The 26,463-nt window shown below is 41.9% G+C and overlaps 1 protein-coding gene across 1 annotated transcript in view; it reads right to left on the bottom strand.

The window, feature by feature from the left end:
* Nucleotides 1–26,463, bottom strand: part of LOC144791461 (arylacetamide deacetylase-like) — a 193,777-nt gene that overhangs the window by 140,203 nt on the left and 27,111 nt on the right. The window contains exon 2 of the mRNA XM_078666138.1: nt 8,795–9,017. Coding sequence (XP_078522264.1) covers nt 8,795–9,017 — 223 coding nt within the window. The remainder of the gene's footprint in view (nt 1–8,794; nt 9,018–26,463) is intronic.

Genomic DNA, 26,463 nt, shown 5'->3' with positions numbered 1-26,463 from the left:
CACAGATTCGCCAAGGGAATCAGGCAAGTGACAATTGAGAGAATTAAAATGATTCAGGGAATGCAACCTCCAAAAACACAGAGACAAGTCAGAATGTTTCTCGGAATGGTTGGTTATTGTTCGTCAATGGATTAGTGGATTTTCAGTAATTGCAAAACCATTGCAGAGATTGACAAAAGCAGACTTAAAAGATCCAATTACGCTAACAGAAACTAAATTAGAAGCTTTTGAAAAGCTAAAAAGAAGTCTATGTGAAGCTCCAGCTCTGGGTATGCCAGACTATGAGAAGGGATTTGAGCTGTATTGCATGGAAGAGAAGGTTGTGCATTATCAGTTCTAATCCAAAGACATGGAAAATTGAGAAAGCCAATTGCATATTTCTCAGCAGTTCTTGATCCTGTTGCAAAAGCATTACCTGGCTGCTTAAAAGCAGTGGCTGCAACAAGTGTAAGCCTTGAACAGAGTGAAGGAATCATAATGGGGTTTCCTGTAAAAGTTTATGTACCCCATTCTGTTGAAATTCTTCTTACCAGAAGCAAAACACAGCATTTGACAAGTAACAGATTAACCAAATATGAGAAGGTAATTTTGGGATCAGATAATGTCTCAATAGCAAGGTGTGTGAATTTAAATCCTTCCACATTATTGCCTGATGGTACAGTAACAGAAATCAGAAACGAAAATGACATAGATCATGAATGCTTGGATGTTTTAGAATATTGTACTAAACGCAGGACATTAAAGATGTTCCATTGCCAGAGTCAGATTTTGTTTATTTTGTTGATTGTTCATGCTTGAGAACAGATGAAGGTGTTTTGAGAGCAGCATATTCTGTTTGCACAGTTGCAGATGTAGTGGAGGCTTCCTGTCTCGAAGGAATTCGTTCAGCTCAACTAGCAGAATTGATTGCTTTGATTCGAGCATGTGAAAGAGCAAAAGAATTGAGAATTACCATAGTGACTGATAGTCAGTATGGGTATGGCGTAGTCCATGACTATGGTCAGCTCTGGTCTCAAAGAGGTTATTTAACTTCTGCGGGATCACCAATAAGAAATGCGAAGTTGATCAAGAGATTGATTGATGGCATTCAGTTACCAAAGAAAATTGCTGTCGTGGAATGTACAGCACATAAAAAGGGCAATGAATAACTAACTAAAGGTAATGCCTATGCAGATGAGATTGCAAAACACTGTGCAATGAACAATTTTTCAATCAATCGGGAAAAAGGCAATGAACATGTTTTGAATTCACTCATGCTAACATCTGTAGTTGAGACATGGCAAGGAGTTAAAAATGTAAAAGATGAGGCAGATGATGAGGAGAAAAACTCATGGTTAAGAGCAGGTTGCAGACAGCGAGAGGAAGATGAGATTTGGGTTTACAAAGATGACAGACCAGTAATGCCAAATAGCATGATTGCTGACATGGCTAGAATGTATCATGGTCCAGGACATATTGGAAGAGATTCTATGATCAAGTTGTTTAGGCAGACATGGTTCAACCCAAAGTTCAGAATAATTGCAGAATCTTTTTGCCAGAGATGCTTAATCTGTCAACAAATGAACCCAAACAGAAAAACTGTTGTGAGCATGGGAACCATAGCACGGGAGGGTGGTCCTTTCACTAGACTACAAATGGATTTCATTGACATGCCACCCCACAATAAGTTAAGATATGTACTTGTGATAATCTGTTTGTTTTCAAGATGGGTGGAAGCGTTCCCAACACGTCACAATGATTCAGTTACTGTTGCAAAATTGCTTTTAAGGGAAATCATAACAAGGTACGGTTTTCCAGTGACTGTTGAAACTGATCGTGGAACACATTTTGAAAACAGACTATTACAAATGATTTGTGAAGCATTGAATATAAAACAAATGTTACACTGTGCCTACAGACCAGAAGCATCAGGTGTTGTTGAGCAAGTAAATGGCACAATTAAGAATAGGATAGCTAAGATGTGTTTAGCTACAGGAGTAAAGTGGACAGATGCAGTTCCACTTGTTTTGATGTCTTTGAGAGGAACTCCTGATAAAAAGACAGGTCTAAGCCCTCATGATATTGTCATGTGTAGAGTCATGCGACAAGCATTTGTACCAGTTGGAAAATTAATGAGTATAAATGATAGCGTCATTTTGGAATACTGCAAGAACCTTTCTGACGTCATGACTTCTGTGTTCCATCAGGTGGGAACTGATGTAATTGCAAGAGACAAAGAAAAAGCTCATGATCTGTTACCAGGAAACTGGGTAAGGACAAAAATACATCGGAGAAGAAATTGTCTAGTACCCAGGTGGCAGAAGGCAAGACAGGTGATTCTTGTCACAACAAATGCAGTAAAGTGCAAAGGATTGAAGAGGTGGATTCACGCTAGTCACACCATTCGTGTGCCAACACCTGAAAATCCTGTCGAAGGTGACACTACAACTGATTCAGATTCTGAAGAAGAACCTGAAAGAAATCCAGATCCTGAAGATCGACAAGAAGGTCGACATCTGGAGAGTTCAATTGCAGATGAAGCATTGAATGAAAATAATGAAGAAATCGTGATAATAGACTCAGAAGATGAAGAAAATCTATCTGCTAGAAAAAGAAGCAGAAGAATCTGATCAAGTGAAAATTCAAAATCAGGAGAGTATTGAAAAGCAGATTGGAAACTCTGAAGGCAGGAACGGAATTCCTGAAACTGGGAAGTTTGAAGCTATTGCAGAAGAAGAAGAAGACGAAATTCCGAGTACCAGCTATAAGGATGATGTTCCTAACAGAGTGAAACTGCCGAGTAAAGAAGAGCCTAGATTTAGAATTGAAATATCAGAAACAGATTCAGATGAAAGTGATGAAGATTCTGAAATAAGATATTTTAGAAAAACAGCTTGGAGAGCAGAGTGCAACACATCTGAACCAAAGAAGAAATTGCCAAGAAAAGGTGATAACTGGCCTAATGAAAATGAGGGACTAAAATTCAAATTGGTGAACAGATCAAAAGAGCAGGTGAACGAAGTCTCTAGTCAGAAAAGTGATTCTGATAAGAAAATTCAAGCAGGAACGAAAATAGAAGTGATTAGTAGTAGAGCAAAGAGAGTTGTAAAACCTAACCAGAAGTACAAGTCTCCTGAGTGGACATATATAATCATCCCACCTGTGGTGGAGGTGAATAGTAGTAGTCAGGAAGATTTAGATGACACAAGTGGTAATGATTAAAATGGTTTCTGTAAAATTTTGAGGATTTGTTTTGGCATAAGGTTGAAGAAATTGTGTTAGGTGACACCAGGTCGAAGAAATTGTGTTAGCTGAAAAATACATTTGATGTAAGACGCAAGGTCGAAGAAAAGCTGTTAGAGAATAGGGTTTTCTTAAAACAAAAAAAATTTAAAAACAGGGGGTATATTTAGTGTTTTTAAAATTTGATATTTGATTTTTATTGTTAGGCTCTTGTTCTGAGTAAAAGATGCCTTATGTTAACAATAATTCAAGGTGTTCCATTCTGAGAAGATGTTGCAAAATGTCTTTAATCTGTGTGGTCTTAATAATCTTGGTCTGGTTAATTTTAGCTGTCATTTTCCCTTTTGGAATTGACAAGGAAATGTACAAAACTAACATGACAAGCAAAGCTATGGCTAAACAAGATAATCATGGTACAGCAGGCAAAACTAACAGAGTTATTGATCACAAGCCAGCGATACACCAAGATAGATCTGTTGGTAATTTTTCTAGTAATACCTTTTCAAGACTTCTTTCTGAATATGTTAGAGTCATGGATGTTAAAGACTGTTATATTTGTGTGAAATTACCAGCCTCTGTTTCTGAGGGGGTGACCTATAACATGCTTCCCCTTACTTATGGCATTACATGCAGCGTAATAGCTAGTCTGTTTTATCAAACAGGTCGTTTAGAGTACTATTATTCTAACCACAACGAGATTTTTGCAAATTTAAAAGTTGATAAAAGCTTGAATAAGCATAAACAAGCTAAACTGATGAGGGAATTTTTCATTGTAACAAATGAACTAACATATGAATATGCTTTTAGAAACAATTTAACTTGCAAATTGAGAGCTGAGGAGAAGTCTTTCTTAAACTTAGTTGAAGAGAGAAGAGCAATTTATAAGAGAAATGAAATGCTGAAACAAACCAAATTGAAGTTTTGGCAAATTGAGGATGAAAAGCTTAATGGTAGATCATCAGAAAATGTTGCTATTCACATAGATAAACCAGTTAGCGGATAGCTTTGCATTAGAAGAGACAACACGCTTTTTGACAATTACTTTGTGGGTGCTAGCCAATGTGAGGATACTTATCAAATTATGGGTGGATTGGGTGGATGGGGATTTAAAGGTGGCAAAGATCCAATTTTTCCTGGGATTTATTTTGTATGTGGGGACAAGGCTTACTACAATCTCCCAGACCACTGGTATGGGACTTTTTACGTTGGTTTAGTTTTCCCAAAGATTTTTCATGTAGACAAAAATGAAAAAGGTTCATTTGAAATTAGCAATCATCTGAGTAGATTTAAAAGAGAAAGTTTCTCAGAAATTTTGGGAGATATTTTTGGTGCAGTAATACCTTTTGTGGGTATAACCCTGAATGCAGTTAAAATCAGAAAATTGTCCATAATTGTTGACAGATTGTCCACTGACACTGCTGGTGGTTTCCAGTTAGTGGATACTGAAATTATTGCCATGGGAACCATGGTTATGCAGAATCGTCTTTCCCTTGACATTCTGCTAGCAAAAGAGGGAGGAGTTTGTGGAATATTACATGTCCAGCATTGCTGCACATATATTCCTGACAAGAGCAAGAATATTGAGATGTATATTAGAAACATTACAGAGCTTCATTCAGAAGTTGTTCCTTTAGAAGATGAAGATTTTTCAGAACGCTTGAGAAAAAGATTTGCAGCAATCAAAACCTGGTTTCAAGAGATAGGTAGTTCAATTTTAGGCAAGATTTTGACTCCTTTATTGGTCATAGTCTTTGTGATACTTTTGTTGAAAATTAGTTGCATGCTACACAAGAGAAAGAAATACCTAAGGGAAAAGAAGAGGATTTATAAGAAAGGAACAAGAGAAGGAAATAGAATTAGAAGAGTTTCACAGATCACAGTTTGAGAGTTACAAGCAGACAGCAGAGTCGAAACATTAGAAATACTAATACAGTGAAAGACAAAACATGTTTGAGGGGTTAAAAATGTTGCTAAAATTTTTTGGGTGTAGTTTGGTGATTTTGAAATCACCCGATGAGGGAGTTGATGGAGCGAGGTTCAGACTAATATTTTATTCTGACTCGCGAAGTTAAACTTCCATAAGATAACCGTATTAATGAGTTTGTAATGAAATATACTAATCAACTTAGTTTAAAAATGCATACACGACACAAGGGACTAATTCATGTGCTTTATGTTGCAAACTGCAGGTTTGTGAAAAATAATAAATTAACCTTGTCTATTGTCTTTGTCGGTATGCAATGCGGCTGTTTAATTAATGGCATGTGCTTATTTTGTGTGCTTATGTTATGTCTTTTCGTCTTTCATGTGGCATAAGTTTGTAAACTCTATGTGCTTCAGCTTCAGCTAGGTAACATTGATTAATGCGTTAATATTTAGCAAAAGGGGTGGGTAACAGAATAAGTTTTAATTCTTTAATTAATTATTGACTTGTGTTTGTTTAAATAATAGTTTTCGAATGGGCCTAAGAAATGGCTGGCAGTGCTGGAAAGAATAAGAACACTTGACCAGAGTGAAGGTTTCACTCATGCGCAGAAAAGAAGAGCTTTTTGCTGAACAAACAACATTTAATGCAGAAGCCGTTTTGGTCGAGTTGAATGTGTTCTTGGAGAAAAAAACCAAGGACAGGAAGTTCGAATTGCCTGCCAAGATTAGGAAGTAAAGTTTTGTGCTTGGGCGAATTAAACATTTTCGAGGAAGCCGAAAGGATGGAGAATCTAAGAACAATAGGGGTTTATGATGAGGCCCAGACTTGGTCAGGAGTGAATGACCTAATGGGGGACTGACAGGGCTCAGCCAATGACAAGTTTGGATTTTCAGAAAAGAATGCAAAAATTAGTTACTTTAGCTAGTTAGAAAGGTATAAAAATTGTTCTCATGGGCAGGAGGGCGTTCTTCTCGCTTTCCGATTCCAGAAGGGCGTGACGTGCTGATGGACTTTGGCGCACGTAAGGATAGTAGGCCTTAATTGCTATTTCTTTTTAGATGAAGCAAGTTTTAGACCGGGAAAATAGAACTTAGGGTTTGGGAAACTGATTATTTGCTTTAATTCATGCTAATTGATGATTCCTTAAAATGTCAGTCTAATATGCCTTTACCTCATTTAATGTTGCTTAATTGCTAATAAAATAATGATATATTAAAGAAGATGCTTTTCTTTGAAGAATAAAATTAATTAATAAGATTTTGAAACGACAAGCTGGTCTTGTTTATTCATGGTCTAGTTACCATCAGTTGATCTATTTACCTAGGTGACTTAATTAAAATGTTATTTGCGTAAAATTCATGGTAAGAGATAATAAACTGCAGATGTATATAAATGTGTAAATAGTTTATGAATAGGTTCTGATTAATTAGGTCACATGATTCAGTTGCCCAAAAATTGTCTCGTTGGTTTATGGGCCTTACGAGTGATTTATGATTAATGGTGAGTATTATGGTGTTAGGTAGCGTTGTTGAGACAGTTTTTCTATAGGGGCGCTGCATCACCACCCAACTAATAGTTGGTGGTAAATACAGAATACCTTATAAAAAGCAATTTTGTGCTTTTTATTCAAAGCCATGTGACAGACATACATGCCCTTAGGGCATGTATGTGTGTCACATGAGCACACAAGCACGATTCAGGGGTGCAACAGGGTGTCAAAGTGACACCCTTGAATGTTTTCCCCATTTTACTGAATTGGTATTTACCAATTTGGTAATTGCCATTCATTCCTATGGGCCTCCAGGCCCATAGGAATGAATGGCAATTACCGAATCGGTAAATACCGAATCTTACCGATTCAGTAATACTTAACGAATATTTAGCTACATAGCATTTACCGATTCTAGAATATCGAATCGGTAAAATTCGGTATTCTAGAATCGGTAAATGTACTTTACCTAAATCTGGCCCTAAATCTCTTAATTAATTTGAACAACAACTTAAAGGAAAGTGAGTGAAGCATTGGCGTTTCAGTCTCCGTCTTACTGTAGCAGAATGCTGCACGAGACCGTTGGAGACATTGCGGTGACTGATATGGAAAGGATTAATTGCCACATATTTTCCTATGAGAGAATAAATAATATTTAATTGAATATATGCCATACTTCAGACAAAAAGAAACTATTGCATCATTATGAATTTTCACTCACTGTCTAAGGGTTTTAGTTCTTTGAACAAATTCTGTGTCCTGAAGATTGTCTCACAGATTATTTCCAATGGAAACCAAAACGTCGGCGCTTAACCCTTTTTCTTTTATGAAAGCTCATACATTTAGATTTCCTATTCCTAACTCCACTTTTAAGTGCTATGAAAATCTGTCTTTTTTCAAGGTACGTATATGTGGAGTTGAGTGTTGAAAATCTATACCTACCTTTTGATATTTTGGTTTCAATATTTTGACCTCGGTATTTGTATTCCTTGATATTTTAGCTTCGATGTGCAAGAGGCAGTGGCGGTTTCTTCGCTTGCTCAGGGAAACGTCACCCCATGCCTGCTGCGATATGTGCACAACAAAATAAAATGGCAATGATAAGATTTTGTAGCCTTTTTTTCATTTTTTACCTAGGTGCACGCTGTAGCAGCCAGCCGGCTCCCGAGCCCAGAGACATACAGGGCGTGTCCTCTACTGCTGATTGGCAGCAGAAGACAGGAGCAGTCACAGGCTGGATCATCCAAAGTGCACATGTCGCTTTGAACGGCTGTCTTTCGCCGTCCAAAGCGACATGTGCACTTTGAAGCTCGCCACCTAGCTGTCTTAGGCAGTTGGGTGGAGACCAAGCGCAGACCTAGAGGGCCTGACGGAGCGTCGAGCCAGGACGCCCCATCCAATCTTGGTGCCACAGAGCAGCGCCGTGGTTGGATAAGCAAGTCTGCTGGTCCCTTGCTGCAGGAAAGAGGAAGATTGGGTATGTAGTGAGGAGTGTGGTCAGGTAAGTGTATTTTTTGTATGTATGTTTTGTGTGTAATGTAGTATGTTTTGTGTACCCAGTAGCTGTTCGCCTGCCCCACTACTCTCGGTAGATGGCAGCTGCCACTGGCAGGAGGCTTCCCATGTATTCAGATCATTCCTAAATGGGGAAAAGATTGGAGCAGTCCTCGTGGATAAGGATCTGTTGTTCCAAATCCTGGGGACACAGATGGAAATGCCTCCTGCCTTGTTCTTTTTTCTTTTTTGCACTTTTTTATCTGGCCCTGGAAAGTTCCTTGAGGTCAGCAGTCTTTGGCACACACTAATTGAGCCACGGTAGTACTTGAGTCTTTCTGGTAGAGAATGCGCAACCACTATCAGCTTCACGAGAGATAATTCAAAATGTTATTAATGGGTGCCCAGCCCTGGTGTACACGTCATGAAATCCATGTGCAAGCACATGATTTGTCCACACTAATGACATGCACGGGTGTTGCCTAAGGCGAATCGTGGAACATGTATACTCCTGTCAGAACTTGTATAGCAGTCGAAATAACACATGTAATTAAATTAGTAGAGAAATTGTGTTTCACTTTAATACCTTCGAAATGAAAAACGCAATATTACACTATTTTCCTTAGGAATTGTAAAAAAAAATCTAAAATGCTATCACTTACCCGGGCTTCCCATGGAGAAACCACCTCCATGGATATAAATCACTGCTCTCCTTCGTGTATTTGATGACTTTTTTGGAACATATAACCAAACCGGAACTTTATGAAATGTTTCCTCAGTCACTGTAACGTTTTCATCTGACTTTGGTTGAGCCTTTCCAGAGGGTATGAGGATAGCCGTAATGTCCACGTAATGTGCTATCCCAGTCATCTCTGAAAATTCTATCTAGGGGGAAAATAATTGTAATCTTGAAGTAAATCATTATTATGCAACAATTACAATAACGTGAATTGTAATAGTTTAACATATGTGCAAGACAAGTTTTATGATGGCGTATTAGGATTTTCCCAATAGAATAATAATGTTACTGTTTTTTAGTTCGACACATGAACTTTTAGAGTTGTATCATTATTCACATACAAATCTTCCTACGATAAGTACACCTCAGCCTATTTGTTGGTTTATTGGTGGATTTTATTCTAAAACAGTGGTGCTTAAACTTTTGACTTCTGTGACTCCACTGAATCATCACTTGAATCGGGGGACCCCACTGACTGATTACTGGAAGTGGGAACTGGCCTAACCAATTTCTACCATTTGAACCTCAAAACAATATATAGAAACAAGTTTACATAAAACAGGTACCCAATAATTAAACATTTAATGTAGTTAAAAAACAAATATAGAATAAAAAATGGAAAAATAGAAATATTATTTTATTGGGAAGAATGGAGCTTTTCTAAATTCGATGTTTAATCTAGAATGTCGAATCACATGGTCTCCTTTGCTCCTAATACATTCTCTCTTTTGGTCAGTACTTTAATTGAGGGCACCAGTCATCCATATTAAATTCGTTGTTGTACTTACACTGCTTCCATCAAACTAATGATATCAACTTAATTTTTAGCCTCTAATTCAAATTCATTCACATTTAATTTTGCTTCTCTCTATTTGTATATACTGTATTAATTGTGGCATCGTAGTTCTCTGTGCCCTTCATGACACAGCTGCGCTGATGTCATGGAGCACTGGAACCTCATATGGAATGTTATGCTTTGACCTAGAAGCAGTTACTGTCATACCCTGATGCTGGCTGGATGCTCACCTGTGGCTGGGATCTTTCTTCTAATAAACCACTACTTTTCATCTTCAAATTGTTGGTTCCTATTTTACATTTGGCGACGCAGGATGGGATAAGAAGATAAGATCTCAACACCTATCTCAAAAAAAAAAAAAAAAATTTTCCCTTGGAAACTCGTGGACTTTTCTGAACAATTTTAATGAGATACTACGTGGCATTCAACTGTGAAGATTTGGAAATACTTCACTGACTTTGGACTTCAAAAGAGAACTTCATTTTCGTCTTTTCAGGGTAAGGAGAAACGTTTTTTCATATAAAAGGGAAACAGAACTTTTGTTTTCAAAATTAGCGATTGATCTTTATTGTTCCTGTTGCACCTTTGCGATCGCTTTATCAGACGTTTGCGCTTCATTTCATTATTGGAGGAAGCGATCTACTTTGCGATCTGCATCTTTTAAATAGAGCCCTACCTGCTGACTCCTCGCGAGCTCATCCCGCTGCATCCTGTGGAGAACGCTGGCACCGTTGCCTAGCAGCATTTCAGAGCCTTGAAGTGGACACACCAGCTTTGCTCGTCTTCACGGCGGTTCGCGGAGCCTGCTGGGAAGCACGCAAACGTGCCGCAAGGTACGCTGGGAGTCACGCTGGCGTGGGCGCCATCTTGGATTGGTCAACTTCCTCATTTTCATTTCGGAGTGCGTTTTCATCGCATTTCATGACTCCGGAGTGCGTTTTCATCGCTAATTCTTACAAATCACCCTGAAGTCTCTTGTTTTTTACAAGCTTTGCCACAGTTTCAATTAGACAATACAAAGGTACTGTTTTAACTACTTCAACCGTTTCTCTACCTTTTGGAGACTCTCACTTGAATCTGTTTTGTGTGTCCGCTACTGTGACACACACACTAGACTTTGCACCTACGATTTTTGTTGTTTTGTGTGCACTCACTGTGACACACACACATATTTGACATTTAATTCTCTTTTTCCCGTTCTAATTTGTTTTTATTTTTTCGCTCTTGTTTTCTACTTATTGGTGACAGCAATATGCAAAATGTAACTGCCCCCCCCTTCTTCTTATCCTCACCTGGAGATCCACCTATCAGATGGAAAAAATGGCGTAAAGTGTTTGAAAGGTATGCTAGAGTGTGTGGATCTAGCTTAAGTGCTGAAAGAAAGACCGCCCTACTGTTACACTGTTTGGGGGCAGAAGGACAAGAGGTATTCGATCATTTGCCTGACCTTGATAATGGTACTTTAAATGAATATGAAATTTGTATAGCCAAATTAGATGAACATTATCTTCCTAGAGTCAGTACAATTTTAGAAAGATATCATTTTGGTCGGAGAACACAATTGGAAGAAGAGACAATTGAGAATTATATTACAGCTTTAAGAAAGCTGGCTTCTTCGTGTAAATTTGGTGCAAGTCTTGATGAACACATAAGAGATCAGTTCATGCTCGGATGCTATATTGAGAAGGTGAGGGAAGAATTGTGGCAAAAGGACGAACCCTCTTTAGAAGAAGTTCTTACTATTGCTAAGAGGATAGAACATTCTATCAAGTGTGTAGAAGTTATAAAGAAAAATGGGGAGAACAAAATTACTAAAGACACAGTAAGTGTTGTAAAATCTACTCCTAGAGTAGGCGAAAATCACCAGAAAGAGTCTAGAAATGAAAATGGTGCAAGCAAAATTCCCTATAAAAAGAAGGAGAACAGTCTTGATTTCTCCCAAGTAAGATGTTATAGGTGTGGTAAAATGGGACATTTTGCTACGGATAGACAATGTCAAGGTTGGAAGGCATATTGTGGTAAATGTAAAAGGAAGGGACATGTTACCTCATGTTGTAGAGGGGGAAACTACAAAAGTAGAGTGAGTGAGATATTTTATGACTTTGAAAATGAATGTAATTCTGATGAAAATCTAGATTGTGGCCAAATTTGTATACAGACTGTAAGTGCTGAAGAAGCAAAGAATTCGCCTTCTGACGAAATTCTAATTGAAAATGAAGTTTCCCAAAGTATTTTCTGAAGACTTGGGATGCCTGAATGATTATTGTCATCGTATCATTTTGAAAAAAGGTGCTGTACCTGTTTGCTGCAAAGTACGAAATGTACCTGTGGCTGTCAGAGAGCAAGTTAAAGCTGAACTTGAGAAACTTATCAAAGGAGGCATAATTGAAACAGTAGAGGGAACAGAATGGGTTGCCCCGATTGTTGCAGCTAAAAAATCGGACAACTCTCTTCGTCTCTGTGTCGATTTAAGGGAGCTCAACAAGTGTGTGGTCACTGATCATTACCCTTTACCCAAGATTGCTGACATGCTTATGCTACTCAAGGGTGCTAAGATTTTTAGCACCATTGATCTACGGTCCGCATACCATCAGATTAGGTTGGAAGAAGGTTCGAAAGATTTAACCTCTTTTGTGACACCTTATGGCACCTTTAGGTTTGTCAGACTACCATTTGGTTTAGTGTCAGCCGCATCGGTTTTCCAAAGGGCATTGGAAAAGGTCTTAAAAGGTCTACAAGGTGTCAGAGTATACCAAGATGATATTCTTGTGTTTGGCGTGGATAATTCGCAGCATGATTTGAGGCTTTTTGCAGTCTTAGAAAGACTATGTACTGCAGGTTTGACTGTTAAGATTGAGAAATGCAAGTTTAGAAAGACTTCCATTGACTATCTAGGTCACACAATTACTGAAGGGGGAATTTTACCTAAGGAAAACTTAATCTCTACCATTTCTAAGTTGTCTTCCCCACAAAATAAGGAAGAATTGATGAGTTTTTTAGGACTTGCTGAATATTACAGTAAGTTTGTGAAAGATTTTGCCTCTTTGTGTGCTAACATGAGACAATTATTGATGAAAGGAGTGGATTTTGTTTGGGGAGAAAAATGTCAACATGAATTTGAAGTCATCAAGAAGAGGTTAGCTTCTGCACCTAAACTGAGCAGTTTTGATCCTTCTGAGAGATCTATTTTGATTACTGATGCAAGTTTGAAGGGCTTAGGTGCGGTACTGATACAGAAGTTTGAGGGCACCGAGAGGGTCATTCTTTTCTTGTCAAGGAGTTTAAAGGGAGCTGAAACTAGATACTCAGTTATTGAGCGTGAAGCTCTCGCTGTTTACTGGTCTATCAAGAAGCTTAAAAATCTATTATGGGGAACCACCTTTGAGGTTAGGACGGATCACAAGCCGCTTTGTGAAATTTAAAAAAAGAAAGGTATTGATGCTGTGTCTGGAAGGATCACTAAGTGGGTTGTTGGGTTGCAAGATTATGATTTTGATGTAAAATATCTACCAGGGGTGGAAAACAAGGTAGCAGATGCCTTATCCCGCCTTGTTCCTAGTTCTGAGACTAATGATGAAGAAGATTGTGATGAAGACGATGAGATGGTTTGTGTTGTAGAGGAGGCTGTCATTGATAAGGTGAGGTGGTTGAAGATGGTTCAGGAGGATTTGGTTCTCATGGAAGTTCTTAAACTATTAACGACAGGATGGAAAGTCAAACCCAAATCTAATGAAGGCCTCGAGAAATTTTGGCATGTCAAAGATCAGCTTTCAGAACAGGATGGCTTACTTTTTAGAGGAACTAGATTGGTTCCACCTCTAGCTTTGCGGGATGAGCTTATGTCTTTAGCACATATTGGCCATTTAGGAGTCTCTAAAACCAAAGAGATATTGAGGAGGTCATATTGGTGGCCTAATATGGATTTAGAAGTGGAACGTAAGGTTAGGGATTGCATTGACTGTGCCCTTAGTGAGAAGGTAGCTAAACCTAAGGTTCAACCTATGGTGATCAGAGACAGACCGAGTGCACCCTGGAAAGAAGTTGGTTTGGATATTTTGGGGCCCATTGTGTCTGCTGGTTGTGAGTGGTATGTTTTGGTCCTTGTTGACTTCTTTTCCAGATGGCCAGAAATTGCCATTACTCGTGGCATCGAGACTAAACATGTAGTGGCCTTTTTAACCAAACTTTTCGCAAGGGAGGGCATTCCCAACACCATTCTCACGGATAATGGTCCCCAATTAGTATCTAACGAGATGGAGCATTTTCTATTAGAGCAAGGTGTAAAACACAAAAAGTCCTCTTTGTACCACCCAGAAACCAATGGTATGGTTGAGAGGTTCAACCGTGTTCTCAAAGAAACCATCAGAATGGCCAAGTCTGCTGGTACAGATTGGAGGACAGATGTCTTTAAGAAGGTTAAGGTTTACAGGATATCTCCCCATGCTGTTACTGGGAAGACTCCGTTTGAACTTTTTAGATCACGCATTCCCAATACCCTAGTGGTACCTGCATGGGTCAATGATCTACAACCAAGTCCTCATGATGTTCGTGATGACTGGATGTTGCGTGAATCTTCTAGAGTTGAAAATAGAAAAAGGAATTTTGATGCAAAGAATTCTGTAAAGGTCACGCCAGTTAAAGTGGGAGATTGGGTACTCATTAAAAATCCCTGTAAAAACAATAAGGCTACCTTTAAGAAGCCCATTCGGGTCATTAAAGTTTTTAAGAACGCCATCAAGACTGCAGATCATCGTGTTTGGAATTTGAACAGGGTGGTGGTGGTTAGAAATGATCTTGTAGAGGCGTCTTACAATTCTCATTGCCAAATTCCTAGTGGTGAACCCTCTTCACTTCTTCGCAAGTCTACAAGGATGTCTCATTCTCCTGAGTATTTAAGAGACTATGTGACTGTGTGATTTATGCTTTTATGTTAACTCTTTTTTTCCTCCTATTTCGTTTCTGATTTATGCCTAAATGTTAACTCATTTCCTTTTGTAATTTTGTTACTGTTGTTAAGAAGGGAGATGTGTGGCATCGTAGTTCTCTGTGCCCTTCATGACACAGCTGCGCTGATGTCATGGAGCACTGGAACCTCATATGGAATGTTATGCTTTGACCTAGAAGCAGTTACTGTCATACCCTGATGCTGGCTGGATGCTCACCTGTGGCTGGGATCTTTCTTCTAATAAACCACTACTTTTCATCTTCAAATTGTTGGTTCCTATTTTACATTAATCTACTAATAATATTTCATTTTCAACACAGTCACGAACCTCTGAGTAGGCGTTGTGGACCACCAGTGAAGAACCACTGAAATAAAATGTTGTACGGGTGCTAACATGCGAAAAAGGAGCATGGTGTTTAAAATGAACATTATAACATCAATGTACTTAAATATTCATCTATAGGTATCCCTTACATGTCCAAAACTACACAAAACAACAGCACAAAATGTTCATCATATAGACCACGTTGATGGTGTGTCTTGAACACCTTCGGAGATGTGTGTGGTTTCCCACAGATATTTATGCTGGTAGAAGGGGTTATACTGGGGGAAACCTTTGTCAGAAAAGCTCAGCACTGAGGCACATCACGAGTTGGCTGTTGTTCACTCGCCTAACTTTACCAGGTGCAGGAACAACAACTCAATTTTACTGGCTCGAAAATCCAGCAAGTAAAATTACCTTGAGGCCATTCATATTCCCTGAACCCTCCCCCCACCCCGCTTGATCCTCAGGAAAGACACAGTTAGAGCAAGTGTTATGTGTAGACACATTGGCCCGAAATTGTAATCCCAGCTACCCAGAATCTCTGCACATGTTTTCTCCTAAATCCTATTCAGGCCTAAATTGGAATCAAGTTTTTGGTGGGATTGAAACAGACTGTAGGGGAAATATGCCATTCTTCTCATGATGGGTCAACATCTGGAGCTACTCCCCTAGCAATAACATAAACACCACGTGGAACACATAGTTCAATGCATTCAGCTGCTGCAGGAATATCACTGGCTATTACATACACCATCATGCATTAAAAAGGGCTTTGACCAAAATTGCGTTTCCGTTTTAGGAGCTGAGATGTTTGTCCGGCATAACAAAACACCCTTGCCTTAATGCTTCAAGCTTACTAACCAAAAGTAAAGTAAAAAAGATACAGAAAAGTAAAGCTCTATATCCGTATGATAAATGTTATCATTTCTGGGCAGAATTTTATTTGGTAATTCAATTACTACTCACTGACAATAATAAAATGACTATTGAACAGCGGCGGCTCCTCCGCTAAGGTGGAGGAGTGTCGCCTCACTGCTCTCTGAGCGGTGTAAAAAAGGAAAACTAAAATGATAATAAAACAAAGGAATTAAAATTGTAATTTTAGTATGGACTATGGATCATAGGTTAAGGCGGGACGGGTCTGAGGTTCACAGCGAGGAAGAGTGGTTGGTGCACCATAAGTGGCCAAACAGACATGCACAATTAGCATTTCTCCACTTGGCTGTGTTGCACAGCCAGTTGGAGAACTTTCCCAGTGTCCCAGATGCTGCCAAGGCAGCCAAACAGGCCTCTCAGACCAATCACGACACTGCTGTCACGCTGGTGACAGCAGCGTTGTGATTGGTTTAGGGAGTTTGGGAGCCTGCGTGCTTCCACGCTGCCAGGAGCCAGGAAGAGAAGAGGATGGAGGAGAGGTGACAGCTGTTCACAGGTAAGTGATCTTTTTTTCAACACCTCTGCCTTACCACCCAGGTCCATAGCAGCCGCCACTGCAATTGAAAGCAACACATTAACAAATGGTTGTAATTTCACCACCATAAGTGACATGGTGGGGTTATTGCAATGCAGCTGTTTCATCATCTGGAATCATTGGTATTTACGGATAATAATGCCTCAAGATGATCCTTGGATTCACAACCATAAATTCTTGGCTGAGTACTGGTAATGTTGCAAAGAGCAGTCCAGACTTTACTGGCGGAACATGTGTTAAGCATTTTAAAGTACCATCATGGTTTATAAGTAATTGAGGCCATTCAGTAGAAATTCGAAACCAATTTATAAAAATATAACTTATTTTTACATGAATTTACATGACAAAATGAATCTTTTAACATATATATAAACAGAGGTATGAATTTTCAAAGCAATGGAAAACAAATACATTTCACAGCTGTCATTTAACATTGTTGTCAATGGCAAAAACTACTAGTAACAGTCGGTCTCTTAGAGTTCGATTTGCTTTACACCTTAGCAGGGTAGAGGTGGTGGGTGTCATAGGACCAGGCCACAGCAGGCAGTTACATTTTAACTGGCCCGTGGAGCGCAGGTGCAGTGGTTGTCTTGGATGTCAGTTCTACTAAATGGGATCTGAGGTAAAGCTGTTTTCCCACAGAGCAGCTGCCAGAAAGGGGATGCAAAATCACAAAAGTGGGGTCATTGCCCATGTCAGTCGCAGGTGTCTTGGAATGCCCTGTTAATGTAGCATTGAGTTAAGTGGTTGGTTACCGTACTGAGGAACAACAAGCCTTGGTAGTAGTAAAAGTAACAAAGAAACTTCAATGTCCAGAAGTCCAGGAGAGTGCGGTAGAAGCTTGAAACTTTGGTGAAAGGCAGACTGCAACTCCCACAATGCACTTCCACATTTCACTTTAGGCCATCCCTCAGAGGGCCCGATAGCCACAGATTCTTTGGTTCCTGAGTGTTGTTTTACCTGCACTTTGAAGGGTCTGGTCCCCCTGCCCAGGGGAGTCTGAGGGTGCTTCTGGCTTCTACACCGATCCCTAAGCCAGGGAGTGTCAAGTTTTGGCCAATGACAAAAGTTGATCACACACTTCCAAGCAATGTTGCCACAGGATCACGGTATTGTTCCCTTTGTTTGTGCAAGCCTTGTTGTCAGTGACAAAAGGTCTTTCTGGTGTCCTTCCTTGATGTAAGTCAATTAGAACTAAAGTTCTGGTGTCATGGGGGTTCCTTAAATACTGGATTTAGGGGAGTTAGGGTAAGGGAGCTCGTAGCAAATTGTCAGCTACTACCTTAGAGCTAATCTGCCCCTCAGGTGACCCCATGTGGTAGGGTAGGTCACCTTTTCTTCCCAGAGCCCACTATTTCTGCCCTCCTAAAGAAAGCAGAAATCAGCTGTAAATGTGAAGATCAGGCTGCTCACTCTGAATTTGCATGGCCAGTCTTCTAGGAGGTATATACCTCCTGCATACCTATTTTCCCACCTTACTGGAATCCAAGTATACTGGGGCAAGGGGAAGGCTATGTTTTCCTCAAGGAGACAGCCCTGATGCATGTCAGAGGCAGTGCAGTTTTGAAGCTCACCACTCTGATGTGTCAATTCACCAGCCCTCTTGGGAGGAAGGAGGTGTGTCCTCCTTCCTGTTCAAACCTTTGTTTTGACTCCTGGGAGTGCACACAAGGCCTGGCAGGAGGTCAGAAGCATTTTTGGCGGCAGCTGGGATGGGAAATCCTGGGCCTGCCAGCCAAAGCACGACAGTTAGAGTAACAAGTTGGATGACCACTAGTTAGTCACCTGGGTGCATGCCAGCTTTTCTGTGACTCCAGATTCATGTCAGGAGAGAGAAGGCATGTTGTTTGACACCAACCTCAACATATTCAGGTGGTACCATGAGGGAGATAGCGATCCGTATCTGTCTGGGTTCAAGTTCCATGTTATCCTATGGACCACCTTTCACTTAAACTTTTCTTTAATGGTAAAGTCACTATAGAGATAGGTAATCTTGCACTTATATGTCTACAATCCTAAAAAACTGCACGGAGCCTCCTAGATGCAAGAGACCTTTTATACACGTGACTGGTATATACTTAAAAGCAGTGCTGAGACCCTATCACGCATGGTAAGGACAAAGTCGAAATGGAGCAGTGAACAGTGTTCCTGCAGTCTGCAATGGCAGATCTGATGTCATCTATTTACCTAGGTCACTCAGGTTGGCACAACCTGCGCTGCAGGCACGGAGTACCCTTTTACCACCCATTCCCTGGGGGCCACAATACCACCTGCAAGAGACTAATAGGGGAGGTATGGTCTGTGTCAATTGGGAATGCCACTTACACATGCTACTTTTAGGGAGAGAGCCCTGGCACTGGAGCCTGGTTAGCAGACTTCAGTGCACTGTGAGGGTTTAAAACCAGCATCTATTAGTCCTAATGGGTGCAAAATGTTAGGGAACAACGGCAAACAGTCCTGTTTTTTTACACAACCCCGCTTCTCCCCAGCCAACATCCCAGGATACTCAGCCCAACTCTAGGAGAGTTTTCCTGGTCTGTCAAATGAGAAAGATAGTAGAGAGAACAGACTGTACTATTGCAGATGATCATCTGACTTACTTTCACCTGTTAACGTCACTCCCTTAGGGCAGTTGACCCATCTCAACAACAACAGGATTCATTCTTAACTGAAGCTTCACTACAGCTATGTTGTTTTCTTCTTCATATTTTACTTTGGGTAGTGAGGTGCCCATCTCTTCTATCCCTATTTTTGCAAGGCCAGAACCTAGCTTAACCACAAAGGTCACCCAACACTTGAGCAACCGCAGCATGACCAGAAGGTTCAGGAGGCCTAACTTGCTTTTGACTTTGGTGTCTGCCTCCTATGCCAATTACTGTGCTGCCATGAAGGCCATCACCCAGCAGAGGCTACTGACAGCTGTCAGAATCCACAATTACACCCTATGCACTCTTTTGACAGGTGGCTGGGCAGCTTAGGTGCAACTATGATTTCTTTCAACCTCTTCTTACGTTTAGAGTAGGGGGGCTACCAAATCCTGTGGCAGACACCCTTCTTCCACTCTCCTTTTTTTCAGTGGAGGGGTGATACTCTGCTTCTGATCAGCTGCCTGACTGCTCAGGACTTTTTTGTGGAGAAGCCTTACCAGTGCTAACTCTGAGCGTCGTCCTTACTGGGTCAGAAGGTCCTTGGCTTACTGGATCTCTATTTAAGAGTGGCTTCTCTTCTCTTTTCTTTCCTTTTATTTTTCTCTTTCATTTGGGACCCCCGTCTCCTAACTGTAGGGACTGGCTCCACAGAATACCCACCAGAGATCAGACCAAACTCTGGGATTTAAAATGTCTAAGATACAATCTATGGGGAGGTCAGAACTGGCTAGCAACCTATGCCAGCTAAGTATAACCTCCCTTTCTAGGGGCACTATGGCTACAGGTCTAAAGGTGACCTCCCCAGGGACTTCCCTTACTCAGCTTGTCTCTCCTGTCTCATGCTGATCTGGGGACACCAACCTGTCAATCATATGGTGAGATTGGCACATGTTTTTCTCAGGCCAGTGGTAGGGATCCAGTTCACCTGAATGAGGTTGAAGTGTCTAATATTAACATCAGGGATCACCAACGTACCATATGGACCCTTCTAGTTAAATGCTAAAAGGACCTCCTCATCTGAGGTGTGCTCCCCCATGGCTACACTGGACAGCCTAGTGCTAACAACATTTTTAGGACAGGCTGGGTTACATCTGTAGTGCCCTGGCTGCTGACAGTCAAAACAGAACCTGCTCTCAAACAGGTTTTTAAGTTTGACACCCTAGGTCCCTAATGCCTCTGCTTACCAGGGTTGGGGTGGGGGTTTATCTTCTCCTTTTTAGGGTTTTGGGTTACTAATGAGTATCTTTGTTGAGCTTACTGCCTCCCTCCTCTGTTTTTGTAAGCCTATCCCTCTCTGTTTTTGTAAGCCTACCCCCCCTTTCTGAGTCACTCCCTGGGGCTTCTTGGGCACTCTTGTCCTTACCAACTCATAAGCTGTCTCAGCCAGCTCTCTGAGACTAGAAAGAAATTAACTAGATGCTGCTATAACTTGCCAAAGGTATAGTTTGTTAATATTTGCATCCTGTCACGTGAGAGCCGAGAATGCCGCAGCTGAATCAGAGAGCAGCGATCCGAGAGCTGGGATCATCGCCACCACCACTGTTGCCAGCTTATGCTCACTTCCAACCACCCCGGACTCCCCGCTTCATTTGCAGAGGGGTAGTTGCACGGGTAGGTGTATGGCCAGGTGGGTGGTGGGTGTCAGGCGAGCTGATTGGTGGCCTGGTGGCTGGGCATAGAGCACAAGCCTTGTGCTGCACAGTGGCTAGCAACCCACACCTACAACCTACGATGCCATCTATTCAACACACATTGAAACCCCCTGAAGGGATCCAGCCCCCTGATTACCGCGCTCCTCACCTCCAAGAAAATGCAGCACAATGGCAAAGCTCAACTTGTACTAAGATAGTTAGGGATGTTTGGGAGCGAGCACAGCTGCCGCTAAGTGAGGTGCCTCAGAAATCCCACGAAGGGGGCATGGCCAGTGCCCGGTGCAGCTTGTGGGCTTATGCAGTGAGCACTGCGTGTGCCCTGGACAGAGGACTTTCCTGCCTCTCTGGCTTCCCCAGCAGTCTGCCCTCTCCTCCAGATGATTCCTCCAGTCATCCTTATAGCAGACCTGCTACCCCAACATTCTTCAGGCACAGAATCACCTAAACCAGGAGCAGCAGCAGCAGGATCAGCACCAGTGCGGGGGTGGCGTCCTCTTGAACCCCTCCTTGAATTTAATTCTCCTCGAAGGACACCACGCATCTAAGGAGGCAGGCGGTTGCAAACAGCAGCATTCAGCGGAGGCTCGGAGCTTGGGGAGCCGAGTGAGCGGGGAAGGAGCGGTGACCAAGTTTCAGGCTGTCTCTGGGGGATAGCTGTCTTTGACAACCCCCACGCTAAACAACTCTGCTTCCCGCCCCTCCCCCCGTCCCTGGCTCTGGTCCACAGGCCAACAAGACCCTCTACGCTACAACTCTATTGAGGATTCATCATCTCTGTTGATGGTATTGGCAAGGGCACCACAGGGAAGTCCCAAACCGTTTGGTTCTCCTCAATGTTTACTGGACCACAAAACTCCAAACATCCGCCCTATGTTTACTCAACTTGCAAGCCAATCCAGCTAGCCTGGAACGCATTCAACAAAAGTTGATATAGCACCCACAGACCACAGAAGTTAATAGGGTGACCATGGCTATGAGGTCAGGAAGGAAAAGATACTAACCTCTTCCCCCATGACAGGGAGCCAAACATAAACGGAAAACAAGGGTAACTAAATTTGACCAGGCGACCACCTCCGAAGATCTAGTGGATGTAACCCCTCCAACACTGCAGGGTGCTTAGCGCAAGCCACCAGGGATCCTTGACAGCAGAAGTTTCCCCAGGGGATGCCTACACCACAACTTTTCCAACCCAAAATCTACTCCAAATTCTACTTCCTTAACAAATCAGGTTCCTCCATTTTCTCCGCAAGCAGTGCAATTCAAGGTCTCTGGGACCCTATTTTCCCTATCCAATCAATCACCCAACCAGTTTTCCCACAACCTAGCAAATTATCACCTTCTGACCACTGCTCCACAATCATTGGAGAAGCAACCTGCCCGAACTAAACCTATTAATGACGTTCAGCATAGGAGAGCAAAGGAAGAAAGGGTCAACTCTCCAATTCAAGTTACCACCAGCTCACCCCCTAGGCAATCAGCCCACAGTTTGGGCTCACCTGCCCACTTATCCATATTATCCAGCAGGAACCAGGATGGGGAAAAAGCCCAAGCCTCCACAAATTCAGGTGCTAAATGACAGAGCCCCTACGAATGTGCCGAAGCTCAACTCACTGCACCAGAACAAGCTGGATTGGTGAAGGGGCTAAAACATGGCACTCCTGGTGAATCACACAAAAGTTCGCCATCTTCATCACATCCCCAGAAGTACACCCTTGTCTGGCTCTCAAAGCTGCAAACTAATATGGCTGTTATGGATCATTCTTAAGTAACGATGGAGGGGGACGTAGAGGCCCTTGAAGCCTGGGGAAGTGAGCACGAAGCCCTCACCAATTAGGGTCCTAGGAGATGACCGATTTAGTTGCCTCTTACACCTTGGACTCCCCAAAAGACCCGGCCCCACACACAGATAGCATATGCATAGAACACGGCCAGGTTCGTAAAGCTGCAAAAAGCACAACACCATCTAGCCACAGGACCACAACCGACATCACAGACTCGTCGAGCCGATCATCCAACGCTTGGGATACCCTATTAAACCCCATACAAAGAACTGTTGATGCCCTTTAATATCAGTCCCCCAACATGGACCTGCAACTGACACTACTCAATACTCTGGCTCTCTTTGTAGGGGGGATAGACAAAAATCTGGGGTAATCTAACTCACTAATCAGTAGAGCCCAATAGGAGGCCAAACCGAGCGGTAGCTGCAAAGCCATTGTCAACAAACTATTTGCACTGCCTCGTATCTTGTCCACACTGCTAGAGGGTTTACAAAAAGAATCAAAGGACAAAAGAATATTGTAAAAAGAAGCACCTAAGAAGTCAAGCACAAAGGAATCCACAGCTAAAGGCCCTACGCTTTCAAAACCTGCGAGCTGTCTGGGGGGGACAATGACACAGCTCCAATACAACCACATAAGGAACCAACAACAGGTCAAAACTTCAAACAACAATGTCAGATCTGGAGGAAAGGCTGCAACAAAACAACCATTCACAGTCATGCAGCAGTTTATCCCCTCTTTGACACTAACAAACAGCCTCAGATGACAACACAACTGGAAATACCCAATCAGTCAAGTGAAACTTCTGGTGCTACAACTCAGACTCCCAACCAACAAGAAATAGCTCCCAACTGGGCTGCTGCGGGCGTCTGGCAGCCTAACTTATACATCAGCCACCGAAAACACAGACTCCATTCAGCCCAAGTTGCATAATAATCACGGCAGGGACCCATCGATGTCAGACGATAGGAAGAACGCCTGTTTTACAGGAATACAAACAGGTGAGAGCACAAAACAAACACCCAATGGAAAACAGGGCAAACACATGGGTCAAGGCAACATCCAATTTAGCCCCACTACAAACACAGAGTACCAGGCAGTGGGGCATCATATCTATCAAGCATAATATCCAATACTGCATTAAGCCCCCACCCATTACTCAGGGATAAGGGGTCTAGTCTGCCAATACTGCAGATAGGTGGGTATAAAAGAAGTCTTGGTCTGTATTGGAGGCATATATGTAACCCAATACTATCATGACCCAACTAGGGTGACCCTAACCAACATATAGCGATCTCACGTATCACCCCTTGGGTTGTTGTACCCAAATGGTATGAATGCACAAACCCAGGTCTCAGCCCCCCGGGAGTAGGCAGAGTAGGAAATGTGGAATAGTTAGCCTTACCAAAGTTCGTGTAATTTTGTGGCCTCTATAGAAATCAAGCGTGTTTTCTGGAGAAAGGTAATATGGGCTTGGCACCGGTGTAAAGTGATCTAATATTCTATGCCTTTTTGTATGGCTCCTATACACCGGACATTCCAGATTAATAGTTTGTAATGGTTTGGCACCGATGACATCTATGTGAATATGTCAGTAAAACCACACTTAAGTGCAGTTTACCCTCAATCAATTTCCATCCCCCAGTGATAGCAGTGACACAAGCAAACCTATCCAGCGATAGTGGGAAGTTCAATCAAACCTGTAGGAAAATAAATATTAGTACAAACAGGTGCACCTGCTATAGGGGTGCAAACAGCCAAACAAGTGAGAAATGTTATAGGAGCTCAGCACAGTCCAAGGACCCATCCCGGGCCCAAACTGACTCCGAATAGTGATAAACAACAGTACAGTACCATTGTGGGCTGCTTAACATGATACCTCTGAGGGGACAGTGAAGCATTGATTTCGGACACTATTCAGAATGAAACATTATGAGTTAATGGTCATAGAGAACAAAAAGTCACTTTTAGGTAGGGGATCTGGAACTGGAGCCGGGCTAGGAGGATTCAGGGCATTGTCAGAGTAAAAAAAAACAGCATCTAGTAGTCCAAATGGGGGCAAAAGTAGGGGAATATCTGCAAAATATCCTGAATTCTTACAACAATCAATTACTACAGGTGTTATTCCGACCATCCTTCGAAGAATGGCGTCCCATCTCTGCATCTATTTTGCTGTTGTGTGGTTAATGCAAGCCAGTTTCAGCTCAAGTTCTAGTATGAATATTCCTAATGCTTTTACTACTAGTCCCCAAGGGCCTTTTGTTTGTTTCATAAGGTGTTATGGGATTTCTGTCACTTAGTTGTTTTAAACTCAAAGCCAATGTAATAATTTCAAAGATAGCTGGCTGTGATCCTTTCAGTGTTGCTTATAACTGATCTTATCAGCTTTTTTGTGGCATCTCAAGCTTAATGATGAGTATTGTTGGAGCCTTTTGTCAGTTGCACTAATCAATACTCCTAAGCAAATAGACACAGATTTATAATGTGTGTTTTGAATTCACTCATGATCATAGCAGATGCACTTCAAAATCAAAAATGCTAAATCCAATCCAGTAAATAAATCCAATCAGTATATCCAGAGATGTGCAATTTAAAAGATTTAGGTAAGTATAGCACCTAAAAGCACACACTACCACTGGTCGTTATCTAGTTGCGCTACACTAGGAAAAAGTAAAAAATTCAGGCCAACAGCAATTGTTTGTGGGTCGGATGTAGGAAGTAGGTTTACCCCACTGAAAAAATTACCTTCTGAAAGTCTAGCACAAAAAAACCAGGGCCAGATGTTCAACCCTTTTTTGCGGCTGAAAACGGGAGATCCTCCCGTTTGCGACCACAAAAAATGGTAATGGCATGTACAAATGCTATTTTGCGATTCACTGACTTGCAAAATAACATTTGCGACTCCGCCAATTAGGAAGGGGTTTCTCTTCCTAATAGAAAGTCACCATGCCATGTACAATTGTTTTGCAACCACCTTTGCGGCCGCAAAACACTTGCAGTTTACCACCTACTTCAAGTAGGTGGTAAACCTTTAGCAAACGACAAGAGCTAGCAGTTGTCCCAGGGACCACTGCCTGTCCTTAAAAAAATGAAACTGAAAAGTTAAATTTTTCTTTTTTGAATGCAGCCCATTTTCCTTTCAGGAAAACGGGCTACATTTAAAAAAAAGACTGCTTTATTTAAAAGCAGTCCCCAGCAACCCACCATCCATGGGAGTGCTAGACATTCCTAATAGGGTTGCAAATTGCGCCAGCCTCATTAATATTCATGAGGCATGCAATTTGCAACCCCATTAGGAATTGCTGACAGTGTCTGAGACACTGTTCTACATCCCAATTTGCGAGTAGCAAATTGCGAGTCGCAAATGTGATGCAATTTGCGAGTCGCAAATTGGTGGGTCGTACATCTGGCCCCCAGTTCTCGTGGATAAGCCGGCGAAGTGCAGGGACAGTGTGGAGAATGGTCCTCCGAGTAGCAGGAATAGCTGGCTGGGCACCGTGGAAAGCAATTTCCGTAGACCGAATGGCCTGCCGGGCATCACAGTGGCACGTTGCAGGAGCTTAGAATTGGGGGTCACCACCGACTGTCAATGCTATAAAGTGATGTGCAAATCTCACATTACTGGTCATCACTGAAGGTCACTGTAGAGCAAAGAGCCAGGGTCACCAGAGCTTCACATTGAGGGCCATCATGGGTGACAAGATGTTGGCGACTATGGGCCCATTCACGGTCCCAAAGAGCATAAAACTTCAGGAATTCACTTTTTCTTCCAGGGAGAGCTCAACTGATGCCACAGCAAGGGTTCAGGACATGGGAGGCACCTCTTGGGGATCAGGAACTAACTCCAGCAGAGGCTAGCAGGGCTCAGGCAGGTATAGTTGCAGTTGCAGTTCCAGGCAGGTTCAGTGCAACAGGTCAGCTGGGGAGTTGCACAGAGGCCTCTGGAACTATTTATGTCACTGTAGCACAATAGA

This window comes from Lissotriton helveticus, chromosome 11 (genome assembly GCF_964261635.1).
Source record: "Lissotriton helveticus chromosome 11, aLisHel1.1, whole genome shotgun sequence".
Taxonomy (NCBI): domain Eukaryota; kingdom Metazoa; phylum Chordata; class Amphibia; order Caudata; family Salamandridae; genus Lissotriton; species Lissotriton helveticus.
This window is presented reverse-complemented; position numbering and strand designations above follow the sequence as displayed.